The 19,929-nt window shown below is 49.3% G+C and overlaps 2 protein-coding genes across 2 annotated transcripts in view; both read right to left on the reverse strand.

Annotated features, from left to right (window-relative positions):
• LOC144119361 (uncharacterized) overlaps nucleotides 1-12,590 on the reverse strand; it is a 74,738-nt gene extending 62,148 nt beyond the window's left edge. The window contains exons 1-2 of the mRNA XM_077652002.1: nucleotides 12,447-12,590; nucleotides 9,081-9,282 (exon numbers count right to left, since the gene is read on the reverse strand). The gene's annotated coding sequence lies outside the window, so the exon portion shown is untranslated. The remainder of the gene's footprint in view (nucleotides 1-9,080; nucleotides 9,283-12,446) is intronic.
• Nucleotides 12,591-17,911: 5,321 nt separating this feature from the next.
• The window catches only part of LOC144122067 (fatty-acid amide hydrolase 2-like), an 80,603-nt gene continuing 78,585 nt past the window's right edge, over nucleotides 17,912-19,929 (reverse strand). Inside the window, exon 8 of the mRNA XM_077655581.1 lies at nucleotides 17,912-19,051. Within this exon, the coding sequence (XP_077511707.1) occupies nucleotides 18,625-19,051 (427 nt within the window). The 3' untranslated portion in view covers nucleotides 17,912-18,624. The remainder of the gene's footprint in view (nucleotides 19,052-19,929) is intronic.

Raw genomic sequence — 19,929 nt, forward strand, 5'->3', positions numbered from 1 at the left:
GGCGACACAGGCACGAGCGGCCGCACAAAGCGAACTAAGACCGATAACTCTGTCTTGTCAGAATAGGCAAATTAATGCAATTCTGGACACAGGCGCAGAAATCACGGTTGTGCGGGAGAGCATAGTACCCCCGGGACTGGTGGAGCCACATGGGTCCATCGAATTGGTGTCAGCCTTTGGTGAAAAGGTACGGGCTAAGCTTGCAGTTGTGCCCCTGATGTTAAACCGCGGGGCAGGCATTTTCTCCGAGATTAAAGAAGCGGTGCCAGTGGTATGCGCTCTGACCGACAAGCTAGCGTCGAGAACGGACTGTTTGCTTTCGGAGGAAGCATGGGAGTCACTGAGGGAGGAGTGTGATATGAAGGGGCTAGTAGAGGCGAACGACGGTCAGGTGGCAGACCACGTGGGGGTGGAACGGGACAAGTTACACGGGCCGCTAGAAGAGAAACCAGTCAAGGAGGGCGTAACTCCCCACGCGGAAGTGCACGCGGTGGTCGGCAGGGCAAGCGAGAGCGGCGCACTAATCGCCGAAGACACAGCTTGTAGTGTAACCGAGGAAAGCAGCGCTTCGGCGGTTTTCAGGGAGGAGCAGCGCAATGACGCCACATTGCAAGAAGTGTGGAAAAACGCCAGGGCTGGGAAAGGTGGCATAACTGAAGTAGACGGTCTCCTCTACCATAAGGAAAACTTGCTTGGGCAACCAGTAATGCAGCTGGTGCTCCCTAAATCCCGACGTCAAGAAGTACTTAGGTTAGCCCATGAATCAAACTGGGGCGGTCACCTTGGATTCAGGAAAACTAAGGCGCGAATCAAGTACACGTTTTATTGGCCAGGTATTGAAGGGGATGTAAGGGCATACTGTAACAGCTGCCATGGGTGTCAGACAAGGGCGGATCGCCGCCAGACGGACAGAGTGCCGATAGAACCGCTAACGAGGCCTCGATACCCGTTCGAACAGGTCAACGTCGACGTTATAGGTCCATTGGATCCACCCTCAGGAAGGGGTCACAGGTACGCGTTGTGCATCATCGATTTGTGCACACGATGGCCTGAGGTGGTGTGCTTGCGCTCCCTCAGTGCGAAGGCCACCTGTGACGCGCTCCTGACGGTGTTCAGCCGGACGGGAATTCCGGAAGTAGTCGCCTCAGACTGCGGGACAAACTTTACGGCCGAGCTCACACAAGAGTTTCTGAAGAGGCTAGGCTGCTCGCCAAGGTTTTCAACGCCGGGGCACCCCGAAAGTAACGGCGCGGTCGAACGTTGGAACCGGACATTTAAGAACATGCTGTATCATATCATCCAGGAGGAAGGAAAGGAATGGGACAAGTTTGTGCCCTTCTTGTTATGGGCGTACCGCGAGGTACCACATGACACGACGGGCGTCGCCCCGTTCCAGATGCTGTACGGGCGAGAACCAACCGGTCCGCTGGTGGTTTTAAAGCGCAGCTGGGCGGGACAGATAAGTGTACCAGCTATGCTGGGGCCGTCCCCATCACAGTATATGCGGGAGCTGAAGAGGCGCCTAGAGCATGCAGCGGAGGTGGCACAATTAGTGAGCTCGAAGCAGCAGAACGCGTACGCGACCCAGTACAACAGGCGGGCGAAGGACAAAACTTTTCAGATAGGAGACAGTGTGCTGGTGTTTGACGAGCAACGTCCTGGAAAAATGTTCCCGCAGTGGAAAGGGCCGGGCAGCGTTGACGGAAAGTATCGCGAACACTCGTACTTCGTGCAGATGCCAGGAGGTGCCCGAAAATTAGTACACGCCAGCAAACTACGGCCGTATCAGAAGCGCGTAATGACAGTTGGGGTGATATTTGATGAGGACAGGGCGTTTGGCGAAGTAGAGTACGTGCCTCGATCGGTGTCAACGCGGGCTACAGTATCGGTCCTCCCCAAGGACATGACGGCCCATCTGAAGGCGGAGGAAGGCGGCCTCATTCGCAAAGTGTTCACCGAACACCGAGGCCTATTCGACGACAAGCCGGGAGTAGCGAAAATAGGAGAACACAGGATCGTTTTAGAGGAGGGCTTCACACCGAGGTCAGGTTACCCTTATCGAATACCCGCAAGCCTAAAAGGCGAAGTGGGCAAGCAAGTAGATGAGCTACTTGAGATGGGTCTGATTTTTCCCTGCGAAAGCCCCCACGCCCATCCCGTGGTCTGTGTCCCCAAAAAGGACGGGTCGATGAGAATGTGTGTGGACTTTAGAAAGCTCAATGCGGGGACAGTGGCAGATGCCTACCCGATGTCGCTGCAGCAGGAGCTCATTCTGAGCGTAGGAAGGGCTAAGTACATTACGCTCCTCGACCTTAGAAGAGGGTATTGGCAGGTGCCCCTGGCACAGTCGGCTCAGCTACTCACCGCTTTTGTCTGCCATCGGGGGCAGTTTGCGTGGACGGTAATGCCGTTTGGGCTGAAAAACGCGGCCCAGACGTTTCAAAGAGCCATGAACGAGCTTTTACTCCCGCATTCTGCCTACGCGTGTGCGTACTTAGACGACATCGCCGTGTTCAGCGAGGCGTTGCCTGACCACATACGACACTTGCACGCCGTCTTCGCAGCGTTAGAGAGGGCGAACCTGAAAGTTAAGCTGGAAAAGTGTCAGGTGGCGAAAGGGTCAATCCGTTACTTGGGACACATAGTGGGCTCGGGAAATCACGCACCCGATCCCGAAAAATTGAAAGCCATTAGGGGACTGAGGGCACCGAAAACGAAGAAAGAGCTCCGTAGCGTGCTCGGGCTGTGCGGTTATTACCGGGGCTATGTGCCCAACTATGCGGAGGTGGCAGCGCCGCTGACAGAGCTAACGGGGAAAAGGATTCCTAACAAAATTCCGTGGCCCGCGGAAGCTGAAAGTGCGTTTCAGCGACTCAAGGCGGCACTCTGTGAAGCTGCGGCTCTCGGGACGCCCGATGCTGGCAAGCCGTTTTGGCTGTACACGGACGCCTCAGCGGTTGCGGCGGGAGCCTGTCTCTCCCAGTGTGCCGCGGATGGCTCCGAGCGGCCAATTGCGTTCGCGAGTTGCAGATTTTCTCCAACGCAGGCTCGATGGTCAACCATAGAAAGAGAGGCGTTTGCAGTCATCTGGGGGCTGGGGAAGTTCGACCTCTGGTTGTTCGGCGCTCAGGTTACTGTAGTGTCTGACCACAACCCCCTCTCCTTTCTTACTCTCACCACGCCTCAGGGAGCGAAGCTGACGCGTTGGGCACTTGCCCTACAGAGATATAATGTGTCAATAAAACACAGGAAAGGGAGCGCTCACGGTAACGCTGACGCGCTGTCTAGGTTGCCGAACGACAGCTGGGAGGCAGACAGCAATGATCACGCCGGGGGGCAAGGAAGAGAGGACATGTGTACCAAAGAGCAAACCCAGTGACGTGTGCTGTGGCAGTAACTGGAACTGCGGTGTAATCCGCTCGTTTGGGTGTTTGCAGTGTCGCAATGTGTTTGCAGTGTCACAGTGTATTTGCAGTGTCACAATGTGTTTGCAGTGTCGCAATTTGTTTGCAGTGTCGCAATGTGTTTGCAGTGTCACAATGTGTTTGCAGTGTCACAACGTGTTTGCAGTGTCGCAATTTGTTTGCAGTGTCGCAATTTGTTTGCAGCGTTGCGATGTGTTTGCAGTAGTATCCCCACTACTTAGGTCGCCCTCAGAGCGATTTTATAGGCGAAAAGGGATCCCTCGTTGTGTTATAATTCTACAAGGTGCCATTTGGGCCCCTGGTAGAATCTTAGGGGGGGCGTGTGAAGGGATCGAATGGGCAGCTGCGTTGAATCACTGTGAGGTCGATCACGCGCCCAGTCCGTGGGCTGCCAGGACGCGTCCCCGACACACTCTCGCCACTTCCGGCACATTATGGTTCCTGCTGTCTCTGCGGCAGTGATGAACAGCCCTAATGGGGGCCCACTCGGCTTCGAAGGTCAGGCACCTGCGCTGCACAACGCTGCGCGGGGACCGAAAGGCCGACGCTGCCCTCGCGCAGAAGGGTTTCATTACGGGAAAACGGGGTCTCTTTCCGAGGCGGGAGCATTTAGCTGCTCGCCTTAAACAAACACAGCCGCGTCCACCGCCGATGGCTCGCGGCGCCGCGGCCCGCCGCCTTTGCCGACACCCGACACACTGTCATTGCGTCCCGCGGGGGGGTCCCGTGCCGTGAGCTAATGGGGACGTCGGTTTCGGAGAATTGTCCCGGGCGGCGGACGTCCATTTTAACCCCCGTAAACAACAGATGCGGATCCCTCGTTGACGCCGCCGCGTGCATTAGTGGCACCGCGGACACGCCGGCGCCTCCTTGAAGCATCTGTCGAGAGACGACTCCCAGTTGTTGGGACCCTCCCGGAATGTTGTCGCGCCTCGTCCGTAACAGCGGCAAGCTAAGCCGCGTATGCGCACGAGAGGCGCCCCGCTGTGGTCCGATGACAGGACTAAATGCGGAACAGCTGCGGGCCGGACGAGAGTCAAAGGAAAACGATTGCGCCTGCGGGCACAATGGGAGGTTGTTTTTGCTTTTTCTTCTGGGGGCGAGAGTGTGAGCAATACTGTGAAGGCATGGGGCGTGCCACCTAAACCTGGTGGGCCAATCATTTCGAGTGTCTATTCCCGGAATGCCATGTTCGTATAGCTATTTTGATGTTCTTTTCGTGTTGGGCATTTTAGGGAAAGGGTTTTGAACCTTGCCGAAGCGGGAAGGCGTGCCATACAGTTTTTGAACCAATCAGGTGTTAGTTGTTTGTGATTGGGTGATGCAAGGGGTGGGCCAGTCTCCTAGGTCTTTAAAACCAGGTCCGGAGCCGGGAAAAGGCGTTCTGAGCTAGATTTAGATCCCTTGCATCTTTGGCGATGCCAAGGAGGGAAGATTTTCCCTTAGCCAGTTCCATGTAATCATGCTTGCCGTTTATTCTGTTGTAAATATGTGAATTCCTGTATAAAGTTTCAGTTTTCCTTCCTTCAGTCAAGTTTTGCCGGATCTCGTCTGTTATACCGTCTCGTCTCGGACGGTGGGGCACCCGGTGGTGGAGCCCGGTATACGAGTTATACGAAATCTCACCACGACCAAGAAGAACGAACCTATCTTTACTCAACTGTTCCCAATTCAGGCCTCGAAATACCTCCTGCAAACATGCGGTGAACAGCATTGGCGAGATCGTGTCTCCTTGCCTGACGCCCTTCCTTATTGGAATTTTATTGCTGACTTTATGGAGGACTATAGTAGCTGTGCAGTTGCTATATATATCTTCCAGTATTTTGACATAAGGCTCTTCTACCCCCTGATTACGCAATGCCTGTATGACTGCTGAGGTTTCCACTGAGTCGAATGCTTTCTCGTAATAATGAAAGCTATATATAGAGGTTGGTTATATTCTGCGCATTTCTCTATCACCTGATTGATGGTGTGAATATGATCTATTGTAGAATATCCTTTACGAAAGCCTGCCTGATCATTTGGTTGATTAAAGTCTAACGTTGCCCTGACTCTATTAGCGATTACCTTAGTAAATACTTTGTAGGCAACGGATAGTAAGCTGATCGGCCTGTAATTTTTCAAGTCCTTGGCGTCTCCCTTCTTATGAATTAAGATAATGTTTGCATTCTTCCAAGCTTCTGGTACAGTCGAGGTCATAAGGCATTGCGTATACAGGGTGGCTAGTTTTTCTAGCACGATGTCCCCTCCATCCTTCAACAGATCTGCTGTTACCTGATCAGATCTGCTGTTACCTGATCCTGTGGTACAGTATCAGGGCGCAGAATGAAGGCCCTATGTTATCGCTTTGTCGCACGTAATCAGTGATTAAGTGCCCCCTTTTCGCCTGTGACGCCGGCGTGTCCTACTGTAAAGTCCAGATAGGAAGAGGACTTAATATATGCCATGCACAGAGTGCTTTGTGCGTATGCGCTATACCTAGAACACGGAAGATGTGGAGGATCATTTGCCTTACATACTTAAGCAATGCTGCAGGAGCAGTACCGTCTCCCTGTCAGGGTTTACAATCTACACCGCTTCGCCGCGGCACTTTCATCAACAGTCCCGTCTGCGAAAATGGCGCCATCCAACCGGTGACCTAGAGATATTTGCGATGGTTGGAACAGAATGCCATCAATTTCTGCGAGGGCCCTCTTCCCCACTTCACTGCGGCTTTTTCCTCGCCTCAGCTGCAGCAGTGTCGAAGCAATGGCGGCGGTGGCCTTGGCCAATGTAGGCCAAGACATAAAAATTGGTGTATTGAAGGTTCGGCGTCCTTGCAGTCTCCAGAATGACGGCATCGATGCCGCACACGCGCCTCGGTATGCGTAAGCCAGGCGTCAATACGAGCAATAGACGCGGAACGTGTGTTCAAACGCCACGGCGGCAGTTTTGCACCGCTGGGTTACGTATACTTGAAAACACAATTTTCGCCTGTGCATCTCTCAAAAAGCGACGGAGTGCAACCACAATCGGCGAGAAGGACCAGGCACAGGAGACAGAAATATCGGTGGTGCAATTCGGGCGTTTCAGCGTACATTCGCAGGTATCCGCTTCAACTTTTATTCGTTTCCATGTTCGGTGTGCTACTGGCACTCAAACCTCGGAAATGAGCCGAATTTCAGTAGCAGCTAAGCGCTTAGCCGCCTCATCCATCAGAAACGGCGTGGTGAAGGCAGTTAAGAGACCTGGTCGCGGCAAAGTTTGCAGCCCTTTTGAGAGTCATAGGGTAGATTTATTTTCTTTTTTTTATTAGAGCCTTCGGAAATGTTCTTATAAAAGATGGAGATGGGGGGGATTAGCACGGCAAGACTGCAAGCTGGCTGTTAAGGCTACTCAAGCTGCGGCTAAAGACTGATCCACGGATGCATCTCGTATGCACGTCGGCTTGGAAGTCGTGTCCCGGGAACATGAGGAGCCAGTGGCGGCAAGATGCGCGTTTAAGTTTGGCCCCCGCGTAAGCACCAAAGCCCGTATGGCAGCACCGCTCTTGAAGATGGGGCTATGAGTGTGTTAGCAGAGTTCTCAATGGCACCACACTCCAGCGCGGTACCAGTATACCGCATGTTCGAAGTACGACCTATAATTGTGGCAACACATATGCGTCTACGTAGCAATTCTCTTCAGATTGCAGTGATTAATTCAATACCAGGCGGAGATAAACAGTCGCGATAGGCAGTGCAAAGCGTTCATCGGTATCGGATTTTCCCATTGTTATGATTCCGCTTTCCACAAATTGCTGGAAGCGATAGTGCCACAAGGATAGAGCGTTTCGCGTTGTTTTGCTCCACGGCAGCGCTGCCGGACCGACAGCAGCGATTCAGTGCAGCTGCTTAGCGCACAAGAGGTATAAAAGGTCTACGTAGTCTAACGTTCGACGAAACACTGTCTCGTCAGGACTTCATTTTTTTATGAATTGTTTACTGACCTAATTTTCGCCTTGTTAGTATATGAGGTCTCTCATCGGATACTTGATTGTGGACCTCTTCATCGTGACTGCACTGAGCAGACGGCTCTGAAAATATCGTGTATGGTAGTGAAGAAGATCTGTTCCCTACCGTTACCCTAATTACTGTTCGGGAGAGTACATGCCTGAGAAGGGACGCAGCAGTGATACACCCAGCCTTGAGGTCTCACCTAGTCGATTCTTTGAGCGCTAGTCGTCAGAACTACTCGTCCTACAGCCAGTCCGACAAGGCGACGACGGGTTAGCACATAACTTATGGCCGGTGGTAAGCCTTTGTGCGGCATCGGCGAAGACCAAAAGAATTGCACATTTCCACTTTCAGAACAACTTCTGCGCACATTTGTACCGTTTAAAAAGGATGAACTTGAGAACTTTTGTCCGTGTTCCTAAGAGATGAAAAAATACGGAATTCTCGTTACATTGTCGTGACCGTACTATTTGATTCGGTGGCCCGAGGATTTTCGGAAAAAAGTAGGTATTAGGATGACGGGCTATATATCATTGAGGAGAGCTCTTTTTTTCTGCGTACCTATGGGGAAAAGTTCAAAACGGCTATATTGCGATCCTGGGCACCACTCAGCTTAATAGAAGTGGCGTGGCTAGGTGCTGGAGGTAGCAAAAATTTCTGCCGGCGCGTCAAGCCCTTCGAGTGTGTGTCTTCTGTTGCAAGAAAAAATGAGACGCGCTATAGAATTAACTGACTGGCAGCAGTCAGGACATATAATTAAAGGCATTCGGTCCCCGTTAACATCGGTATAATATCGATGGCGTGACTATCCTATGGCCAACTGGGACTTGTATGGGGCAAAACGTTCGTATGTCCATTGTAAAGGCGAACCGGGACGTCGCCCGGTCGGAAACACTTGCCCGAATCCTGATTACAATACGGGAGCGCGTTTGAGTCCAGCAGGACGCTGACACACTGTGAAAGTTTTCTTTGGCCCGCGGCTGTGCGTAAACTGCGGCTCGGTTCATACTAATCACATGAATCTGGCATATACACGAGGGGTGTGCGACCACTCGTGTGGATACAGTGACCAGAGCGCCCGTGTGGGCCCCATTTCCGGCTATGTCCTATCAGCCGGGCACCCAAGGTAATGTGATGCCTGTGCCAACGCGTTCTGCTGCGCGAGAAATGATTCGGTTGTGAGCACTATCGAGCTGCTAACTTAAGCAAGGCGGCCAGTGAGTTCATGTGCACGTAGGGCTCAGTGGGTCTAATTTTAGGCGGCGTTCATTGATCGCTGTTGTAGCGGCCTGAATTTTCAGTGCCAGTGTGTCTTCATGAGATTTCTTTTATATAGCAGTGACGTACTAGCGTCGACGTATACCAGATTACCAGACGCTTCCTGCGCACGTGCACTGGCGAAGGTAGAACCATGGAGGTGAGGGCATTGGCCGTACGCAGCCGGTGCCCTGTATTCCGGTATATGTCGACGCTAGTACGTGTCCGCTATGCTAAAACTCTCTGTCGGCACTTGCAGCGAATGGCCGTGAGTGTTTTACCATGACAGCATACGCTTCAAAGATAACAAGCTTTACGCGTTGTAAAAACTTGGTATCCGGTCGGCTGCCTCATCATTTAAAGCACTGATGACCGCAGCCAGGACGGAGCCCTTCGCAATGCGACCAAGACTCGCGGTGCGTACCACTGATCGCGGTGTTGATGTGGGAGAGCGGCGAGGCGGAGCAGTGCCGTGTGTTGCGGGGGAGCCGCTTCTTTCCGGCAACGGCTCACAGGACTCAGGGGAGAGGCTTGCAGCGATGGCCCGCGCCGCTGGACCTTGGGACCGCAAGCCAATGACTCGTGGAGAGGCCGAGGGCGAACAGGGCCGCGACGACTCAGTCGGGCTGCGTGCAACAGTTGTTGTATGCACTGAGGATCTGACCTTCGCACACGCAGAGCGTGTTAGCTCGATCTTGGAGCATTAAATCGATTGGCGAATGGGACCAACAGTGATACTTTGATCTCAGCTTAAATGGTACACTGCGCCAAATGTCTACGTGCATGCCATGACAGTTTCCAGGTTTCTCTTGGCAGTAAATAACACGAAAGACGATGCATTTTCGGGGAGGAAATCGGTATTGATATTATACATTCCTAGTAGCAGTTTTATAGAGCCATTATCTGTCTTCTACAAGCATCAGTTTTCTCAACGCGTACAACGTGGGAACTGATGTGAAGCAAATTTATTGCGCAAATGCCGCGTTGGCTGCCGCCGGTGGGAACACGCCATATTTTCGTGTTTTACAGATTTAATTAAAGTTAAATAAAGTGCCATAATGTTTCAGTGACTTATAAAAGCTTTCAAAGTTTCCTACCTGCGATTAAAATGAAAGCAAGAATGGCACTTTTCCTGCTAATGTTAACGCTTACATTGATTAATCACAAACTTCAACATAGACATCATCGAGTATCGAATTGACTGCTGTGTGGATTGTGCACTTGGGAACAGCAGCTTATGCTAGGTTTTTGAAGAAATTCGGAGAGAAAAGACCCGATAAACCCTGTGACTCTTTTCCTCGAAAGAAGTCAGCAGCAATGCACTTTTGCTAATGCAGTTACTTTTTTTAGCAGGAAGAACTTGCTAAATGTGGAATACTTCTTTCCCGTTTTCTTCACGACTGTTCTCCATGATCCCAGCCCAAGTATATTTCTCGAGAATACCCTCCATGACGTGGACCAAATCCAGCAAAGGATGGGAAAGGAGAACTGGAGCACGGTTAGCCACCCTCGCTGCGCTTGTGTGCGACATCACGCACAGAGTGCACCAAAAGTTCCAAGGCCACAAGGTCTGTTACTCTAGAAGCCTCAGAGGCTGGAATGATTGTTCTTCTAACCATCATAGAGATATTGAGGTTCGGGACGTAGTAGAAGTCCCACTACATGGCTCAAAAGCAGACCCTACGGCCTCGGAAATTTGACGCACTCCGTACATAACTAACCTGATTCAGTTCGTTCCTTTGTTGAGGTCTATCGCTGCAGCTTTTGCCGTACGGGCCGAGCCATCAGTAACTCCAAGCTGTCCCGGGATTAAAGGTTTTCAACTCGCTCAACATCAACTTCTTCGCTTCGCGTGTCTGCTTCAGGATTCAAGCAGCGCATTCCACCTCCAGCGCGTAGCACCATGCCACCATCCGCCAATGCGAATGCGCACATGGCCCCGGCTTTAAGCCCACCTGCCTTCAAGAGCAAATCCTCGAGTGGCGATATGCACTGTCCAAAAACTGCGCACTGTGCAAGTGGCAAAGCGCAGCGCAAGCTCGAGAAGGCTCGTTTCGGTCAAATCTTGGGCTCCAAAGCCCCCAGGTCAAATGTCTTCATTCTCCTTGAACATACGACCACTTCCTTCAGCTAGCTACCAGTAGTCTGCATTAGGGTGACAACTAGCCTTACGGCTGCCAGTTGAGGTATTAAGGGCGTACAAGGCATGTTTTTATACAGTTTCCCCTTTAACTTACGAGCACTTCATTTAGCTAGCAACCTGTAGTCTGCATTAGGGTACCAAATAGCCTTACGGCTGCCAGTTGAGGTATTAAGGGCGTACAAGGCATGTTTTTATACAGTTTCCCCTTGAACTTACGAGTACTTCATTCAGCTAGCGACCTGTAGTCTGCATTAGGGTGACAAGTAGCCTTACGGCTGCCAGTTGAAGTATTAAGGGCGTACAAGGCATGTTTTATACAGTTTCCCCTTCAACTTACGAGCACTTCATTCAGCTAGCAACCTGTAGTCTGCATTAGGGTGACAAATAGCCTTACGACTGCCAGTTGAGGTATTAAGGGCGACAAGGCATGTTTTTATACAGCTTCCCCTTGCGCTTACGAGCACTTCATTCAGCTAGCGACCTGTAGTCTGGATTAGGGTGAAAAATAGCCTTACGGCTGCCAGTTGAGCTATTAAGGGCGTACAAAGCATGTTTTTATAGAGTTTCCCCTTGAACTTACAAGCACTTCATTCAGCTAGCAACCTGTAGTCTGCATTAGGGTGAAAACTAGCCTTACGGCTGCCAGTTGAAGTATTAAGGGCGTACAAGGCATGTTTTTATACAGTTTCCCCTTGAACTTACGAGCACTTCATTCAGCTAGCAACCTGTAGTCTGCATTAGAGTGACAAATAGCCTTACGGCTGCCAGTTGAGGTATTAATGGCGTACAGGGCATATTTTATACAGTTGAGTGCAAATTTTTAATTTCTGAATTCATGAGGTGATTCCATCCTTTATTCTTTGAACGCTCTAAACATAATCCTCCCGCATGAACATGAGCAGTACAGAAAGGATGGGAAGGAAGAGAAAGTGCAAAACACGTGCTTGCATCGCAGCCGTACTCCGTTTAAATTCATTTAAGAATCAAGGATTTGTCGGCCTAATTCCCAGTTTGTAAATTTCATGTCAGAAGTATATCAATTTTGTTGTTCGAAGAAAAAAATTTACCGGTGCTTACCCTTCCTGGTTAAGAGTCAGGATTCAGCGAGAGCTATTTCTCCTAGCCGACGTTGTTTAAACTTATTTTCATTAGGCAGCAGGGGCGTAACGATTGAAACAGGAGAGGCAACGGCTTGGCTGGTGTGTCACGCGACAGGGCGCTCTCGTTCACCAGAAACTCTCTCCCAGTAAATGTGACATCACACATGACCTCACGTGTGGTCTCACGTCCCGTGACTAAACCACATAGTGCCACTAAGCTACAGAGCTAAAATGTCTTCGAAACAGCTCTCGCTGTAAAAAGATATTTTTTTTGCGCAAACGCTATGGTCGGCTTCGCATCGTTTTTTGTCGCAGTGGTCTCTGACTGCCAGAGAGTGCCACCAGGTGCTCGCTGTGCGACTTAAAAACCCGCCTAAGAGGCCTCTGTATCATAAAGCCGTAGCCCTCACTGAGCGCGGAATTATGCAGGCGGCTAGGAGAGCCATTTCGCTTTTGTTCTAAAACTAAGCCCCGTCTACGTTCAGTTCAACTTGCCTGTACGGCCAGACAGGAACGTGAAGTCAGATCAACTTGTCATGACGCTCACCTGTTAGCGCAGGAAGGTGAAAGTGTCGCCGGTGTCTTGAGGGTGCTGGAACAGGCCGTATACTGTGGAGAGCCGTCCGCGACTGTCGAGGTCTGAGCATGTGGCCTTCGAGCAGCGGGATTGTTTTCTGTGCTGTCGGAAACTGACGAGTCAGGCATTTGATCTTCATCGCTGTGGCATTGGACTTCGACCACGGAGTCTGCGCTCATCTTCTTTCTTCTCTTCCTCGTCCGTCAAATAACGTGTTGCAAAGAATACGGGCCGGGATGTGTGAGAAGGAAAGCGACGAAGGAGAATTTGTCCTCGTATGCGATGCTCAGCAACTTCAAGTGTGGCGCTTGCCCACATATCATCACCAGTTTCTGCACTCCGTCAACCCACATCTCAGATAAAGACTGTGACCCAGACTTCCTCCCCATCCGGAAGCTCTTTATCGTCTAATTCTTCTAAACGCTGCGTTTTCAAACGCCTTACAGTTCCGTTTAGGTCAAGCGAACACTCCGCATTCTGACAAATGCAGCTTAAAGGAAACAGTGGAGCATGTATCTTGTTAGAATGCCCAGCGTATGACGAGGGCCACGCACATTATGAACATCTTATGAAATCCCTCACTCAAGTGCCTCTGACACTCAGCTGTCTATTAGGACCTGCCATAGGACCCGCTGCCTGCCATAGGCAGCAGAGACGCGAACAGGATATGCGCGATGATTTCAGTTCACCACATGCAATAAATGCGGAACTGTCCAGCGCCGTTACTAATGTATATACTGGACGCGAAATGGGCACTGCGGTTCATTTAGGGTTCGTTACATCCTTTCGTAGGAAAATTTTTCTTCGTAAAAGCAAGTTCCCAGATACGTGCGCTTCTAGGACAGCTTCCAAGGGGAACAGAAATTTCTTTGCTATATCCAATATTTCATTCAGATTATTTCGTTATAATGAGGTTTGACAGCCTTGAAGTTAATTAACATACACTGACATCGTATAGCACACGGTGTCTTTGCATTTCACTACCATTAAAATGTGGCCGCCACAGCCGGAATTTGACGCGACCTCGCGTTCGGAGGCGAACGCCATTCACTGAGCCACCGCTGCGAGCAAGCCTCCCTGTGAGGGTTGCGTTAAAGAAGCATATACTCGTTCGAGTATCGCAGTTTTGTATTCCACTAAATAATATAGGCGGCTGTTGTCCTTTTCTAATAGAAATGTCTGAGTGCGCTTTACGCAACCTATACTCCAAAAAAATGTAGAGCTAGGCTTACCGACTCAGCACATGAATCGGCGAAAGCTGTTATGCCTTTGGTTTAAGCACACAGCGCTGCATTCTGCCGTGGGACCACCCTCGTGTTACGCATTCCTCCGCCCTCGTCATAACCTCCTCCGTCCACGCTAGCTATACCCGTTGTTTCCCACCCTTCGTGTCTGTTCCCTCCAGCGGTTTTTCTCGCCTCTTCTCCCCTAAAAGTGGAGAGAGTGATTGTCCTCTCTCCACTTTGCCATCTGCCAAGGTTGGCAGATGGAAACCGAACTGAGTAGAATAAATAAATCCACATTAAATTTCATTATTAAGTTAAATATCCGATTATTTAACTCAGTAATTAACGTATCACGACTGAAGCTGTAGATTCTCCTGTAGATTTGAGGGATATACGACTAAACTAAGGCTACTGAGCGACCGTGACACTGCAGCTGTCATGTGACAGTTTCATGCACGCTGCCGCATCGTCTGCAATGCTAGCTACAAGGTCACAGGACAAAACTCGTGCCTTATTCAAAGTAGTGGTCGTCCGTCACATAAGGGAGTGAAGTATACAGGTTGTTGCGAAAAAAAAGCAAAACACTAACATACGTTTTGGTCGTTGCTGCGATAAACAGAAAATAGCCGCGGTTTGGTTCTCCTCATTCTAAGTAGCGGACGAAAAAACGAGTGTCCGTGAGCTATTTTTGTGCGCCATTCAAATGGGAACAGTGAGAATAGAATGAAATACGGAAAAAAAGTTAAGCGAAAACCAACGTATGAGAAACATAAATGCAAAAGAGCGTCTGTCTCTCTGTTCCAAAAGTGCAGTTTGTGCAGTTCCAAGTGTATAAATTGTTTCATTGGAAATGAACTGCTTTTGTGACGGTCTCGTTGCCCGATTGTGAGGCTGTTTATGTTTGAAAACTGGACAGAGTGGCCCTTTTAAGCACGACGGCTGCCAATACGGCACGACACAGCCTTAGAATCGGGGTGCCTAGAGCGAACAAAACATTCAGTAACGCCGTTCAATCGTCCACGGCAAACTTTGACAAGAAACGGCATTTCTTGGCTGAACTTACGATTTATCTAGGATTGGAACCAAGTATGATGGATTCTTCAGTGAATAAATTATTACCTTCGGAACCATCTGTAATCGAAGGACTGTACACCAAGTTTTATTTGCATGCTTTCTTCTCGGTAATCACGCATGAGACAAGAATACATTGGTGACCACATGGTATTCGCTTATTACCAGTGAATAATTGTGTACTGAATTTCTTCTCTCATGCTGTTTCGGCTTCATCAACCGGGCGATGGCTGTAACATATAACATGTGTTTAGATCACGTGAGGAATGAGAAAACTGTAAATAACCGCTAATACATCGTTTGTACATCACTAATACATCGTTTGAAACAGGCTGGCTTAATCGATGTAGGGAATTTAAACTGCCTATCAACGCGACAGCATTTTCCGGCGCCGGAGTTGTCGGCGTCGGCGTTATAAGCGAAAGATCACGGACATGGCTCTGGCAGGCGGTCCCCAGAGAACAACTTAGGAGGCAGGTGGGCCACCTAGGTTACGTGACCTTGTGGCGTCATCTCAACCTGCCCACCGGATAGTGAGAAAACTGTCTACTGTTGCAGGTGGCAGTCAAATTAATGATCGGTCGCTCGGGAAGAGCAACCTTGGCCGCACAAGGCCCACCGCTGGGGGCATCTGCCATCGATCGGCAGTGCCGCATCGTTTAACCAATCACTGCACCACTGCGCCAGGAAGGGTGTGAGGAGTCCTTGGGATCTATGAATAGAAGGTAGCGAATGACCTTCGGAATATGTGGGAATTCAGGAATTAACCTATTACGGTATCGCGGCATACCCTTAAGTCAGAGTTGAAGTGTCCCCTCCAATTTGTTTGCATTTTTTGTCATTCCTCGCGTGATCTAAACACACCTCTCATGTCACAGCCACCAATCGGTTTATGAAACCGGAAGAGCATGAGAGAAGAAATAAAATTCTAAGTTATTTTATGGTCATAGGAAAATACCACGTGGTGATCCATATTTTCTAATTTCTAGCGCATCATTTGAAAGAAGCACACAAGCGAAAAACTGAAGGGTACAATTATGCTTTGCTTTAAGGGCATTCTCAGATCGCTACAAGTCCTCACACCTGCTAATTACTGGCTCAATGGTAAAACGGTTAAGCGATGAGCCTCTGCCGTGCTATGGCAGGTGCTGCTACTGGTGGGGCTTGCTATACACAGCTAGGTTGCTCTTCCCGAGCAACCACTTGCAACCAATCAGTAATTTAATTGCCGCCCGATACAGTGGTCAGTTTGCTCACAATCCGGTGGGCAGGTTGTGTTGACACCACAAGGTCACGTAACATAGGTTCCCCACCTAGGTTGCTGTAGCGACCGGTTGTTCCTGCCGCTAGAGCGGCGTTACAGTCGCCAAAGCCGACTCTAACGCCGCCGACACCGGACACTTTTTTCCGGGGTGGGGTACTAACGGTCTCGCGCTAAAATTACTGTCTATACTCCTTCAAAACTCTCCGTATGATCATAAACATGCCTTCATAACGTTAATGTGGAGTTACTCGCAGATACCAAGCAATTTAAAAATGAACTAAAAGCGTTAATACTTCACAATAACTGTTAAACAAGCTACCACATTTTAGAATTATAAGGTATTACATCAGATGTACACCACATGCTTTTAATATGTGCACTATTTTCCCTATCGCTAATTTATTGTTCAGTTTATTGCTTTTTTAGTAAATTTGTAATGTATAAGTAGTACTGAATAACTATAACTATAAGTACTGTATAACTTCTATTTTCATTATTCTGCTTGGTTGTTGTATATGCCTACTCACCGCTGTATATAATAATTGTGTCGCCGTGTAGATATGCAACGGCACGATTGTTTCATCAACTTATTACTACTGCTATGTTTGCATATATAATAGTATTTTGATAATATATAAATAATAATATATATAAAAGGTCCCATTACAGTCGCTCACTACGGGGTCTCCTTCTGTATACATTTATCCAGGCTGTATTTCCTTGTTGTATAAATAAACATGATTCTGATTGCGACTATTTGGCTACGGAGAACCCACGCTTTCACGAAAACCTTACATCACCACTGGTTGTACGCCTCTGGTGAATGCCTTCATAGCACTAGGGAAACAGCACTACTACCTCAGAAGGCTGCCCACATGAGGCTGGCTTGGAACACGTCCTTGCACCACCTGCGGGCGAGTCCAGGGAGAAAAGAAAGCCCGCCCTCCACCAGTTAAAGAGATGGCAATAATATCTAGGGAGACAAAGACCGCTGCATTCCAATGAACAACACGTCCACCAGTCTTTCTCTAACCACAGCGGCATGCAGCCGGAAGAATTGTATAGCAGTCAGTATTTCTTCACAGAAATTACGGCGTTTAAGCAGGAAGTCTAGTTTGAATTCCAGCCACTCAAAACACGTTCCATGTGCATCCCACTTCTCTCGCATTTCTCGAGATTTTCTCTCAAAATTCTTTCAAGATTTTCATAACGTAAAAAACTTTCCCACTGCAACACTAGTCACAGGTGCAGAAACAACGAATTCAACGTGACGATGTCTGGGCAGTGCAATCTTCGATGTGTGCGTTGAACGCCACTGCAATGCGGTCCGAGTGCAAGTGAATCCTACCGAAGTAAAGTACGCCTGTCCCTGTGAAGGAAAGCCGGGACTTCAAACTCCTCATGCAATATGAGGACGATGCCGCAAAATCCGAGAAATTTCTCAGCGCTATCAGCGTCTCGCGTAATGCAGGCGACGTTCAGCGATAACAAAGGATACAAACTAGCTGGCAACTTAGTCCCCGTTTTGAAGACAAATTCAACTCTAAGAATGTCACTGATGCACTGGCCTTCACAGTCTAATTAGAAATTAGTGCTTGCAATGTGGCAAACATAATGCAAAGAGAGTGGGTTGGCATCTTTTTTTTTTTCCTGCAAGACTTTCGAAAGACAACAGCTCAGTACCTTTTCTAATTTCATCCAGCCAACAGTAATACTACGATGTTGCCACAAGAGCTTAACACACCTCCGACCATGGTTGATTCTGGCGTTTCGCGTTGACACCTACCGCTTGTCTGTCAATCCCAATGAGTATTCACAATCAGATCCTTCAACTAAAGAATGTAATGTCAGCAAAGAGGAGCTAGACCATGTTTCTGCTGCTCAACACGCATTTTATTTGGACGTTGTCACAAGTAGCCTTGCGTAACCTCTCTTCGGCTGCAGCGACAAGAACACAACTGTCACGTGGTGACTATCATTCATGCATACGCATGCACCCGTGGCATGTATAAAAGCAAACCAATAAACACACATATATACTTGTGTCAACATACACGGTAAAGAAATGGCTAATAAAGAAACACCTTGAATGGTGGCAGCAGGCATTTTAAAACAAGAATGGCGGACTACTCGAAACTTCACTCCACGATTTCTAGCTGCTTTTGTTGATGTCGTTATTGCCTCTACAGCGATGGCACATGCCCACTGTGGGGGATTGTCCAGGGCTTGGTGCAGCTATTGCATAAAAATGCGCTTCCTAATCCTTGCAACAAGGCATGATTCACAAGACACCGAACTATGTACTCCTATACTGGATAGGATTCCAGTGCTTAGTTCTTTCAGGTCTTTTAATGGAGTTTGTTATAAGTACTTTGCCTTGCTGGTATCAAAACATATCGAAGTTTTGCACAAAGCAGTCTCATAAGCAGGATATCTCGAAGGCACCAGTCTCATTCAAAAATAAGGGACCAAGCTTTAAGTGGGAACTGTAGACAGTGACTGTCCTAACCGAAACAATGCAGTGCATTCATAACACACAAGTGGTCCCATCCGCCGAAAACACCTTTCATTGGCCTTGACTACGCAGCTACAGTTTGGAGGTTTGGCCCGCGGCCAGCTCAAAGGGCGCCTGCCATCCACCGAAAGCCTTCTCCAGCTCCGCCGCCACGGCCAGGCACAGCCGGTCCATGTAGGGCGCCGCGATGACTTGCACGCCCACTGGCCGGCCGTCCGAGGTGGTGCCCGTGGGCACGGCTGTGCTGGGCAGGCCGGCCACGTTGGCCGGGGCTATCAGAGACACGTGGCCTGGCCGCATTGCGTGCTCGTTGTGGAATGGCGCCGGTCCCAAAGCGGCGGGGCAGATGAGCACGCCGTCCTCACCCAGCGAAGACAGCAGGCGCTCTCTGAAGTCTCGCGCCATGGCCATGTAGTGACGCGAGGAGCTGGAGCTGGGGTTTGGCAGCAGGTAGCGCTCGATGAAGGTGATCAGGACGGCAGGAAAAGTGTGCACTGATCTGCGCACGAAAGGAAACCGGATATGCGGGGAAGAGATAAGCATGTAAACACAGTATGGAATTCATTTAGAAAATACGAGCTCCCTGTTCTCCGCCGGCTGTGGCAACTCTCAACAACACCGTTTCCTCGCATCAAGAACATCTCTTCTGCCATTAATTATAAGTAACTATACACTCCTTCTTGAGGCGTTTAAATGGTGTTTAGAAGACATTGCGCTACATGACATCTGTGTCTTTGTCGGCGTGGAGGCGTGACTCACACCATACCCTATAAATCTGGAAGCCATGGCAGCACTCCAACTCCGACTGACGACTACATGCCTGTGAGTGGGAACAACGAAGTGCCCTATCTGGCCACGACGTGCTGACAAGCGATATCACCCTGTAATATTGCAGATAAAAATGCGGCTCTGCGGTGTGAGAGGGAGAGCGTAGGCGCACTGCAAGTCCTGAACCGCAAACAACTTTGTAGCCTCTAGCGCCATAGACGCCGGAAAGTTGCAAGTCTGATACATGTGCTTCAAGGACTCAACTTAAGCTTTCAGTTCAAAAACACATTTCATGGCATTACTTCCTTTGATTTCTCTCAGCTCCAAGAGCCGACGGAAATGGTCCAAAGAGTGCTATGAATTCTCTCCCACCAAGAACTCAGTGATAAATCAATCATAACTTGTTGCAGGGCACAGGGTTCTGAATATCATAACAACCACGATATTGGGAGCAGTCATTTGGCAAGGACTTTCAACCGTGTAACTATAAGACAGCAAACACCTTTCAACTGCATAAACTAGGCGACAAGCATTCCCATCCAACTCGCTAGCACACGCTAGCATTTCAGGTGAAAGTTTTCAAATCTGTTCAACTCTTTTGGCTTTCTT

This window comes from Amblyomma americanum, chromosome 2 (assembly GCF_052857255.1).
Source record: "Amblyomma americanum isolate KBUSLIRL-KWMA chromosome 2, ASM5285725v1, whole genome shotgun sequence".
Classification (NCBI taxonomy): Eukaryota; Metazoa; Arthropoda; class Arachnida; order Ixodida; family Ixodidae; genus Amblyomma; species Amblyomma americanum.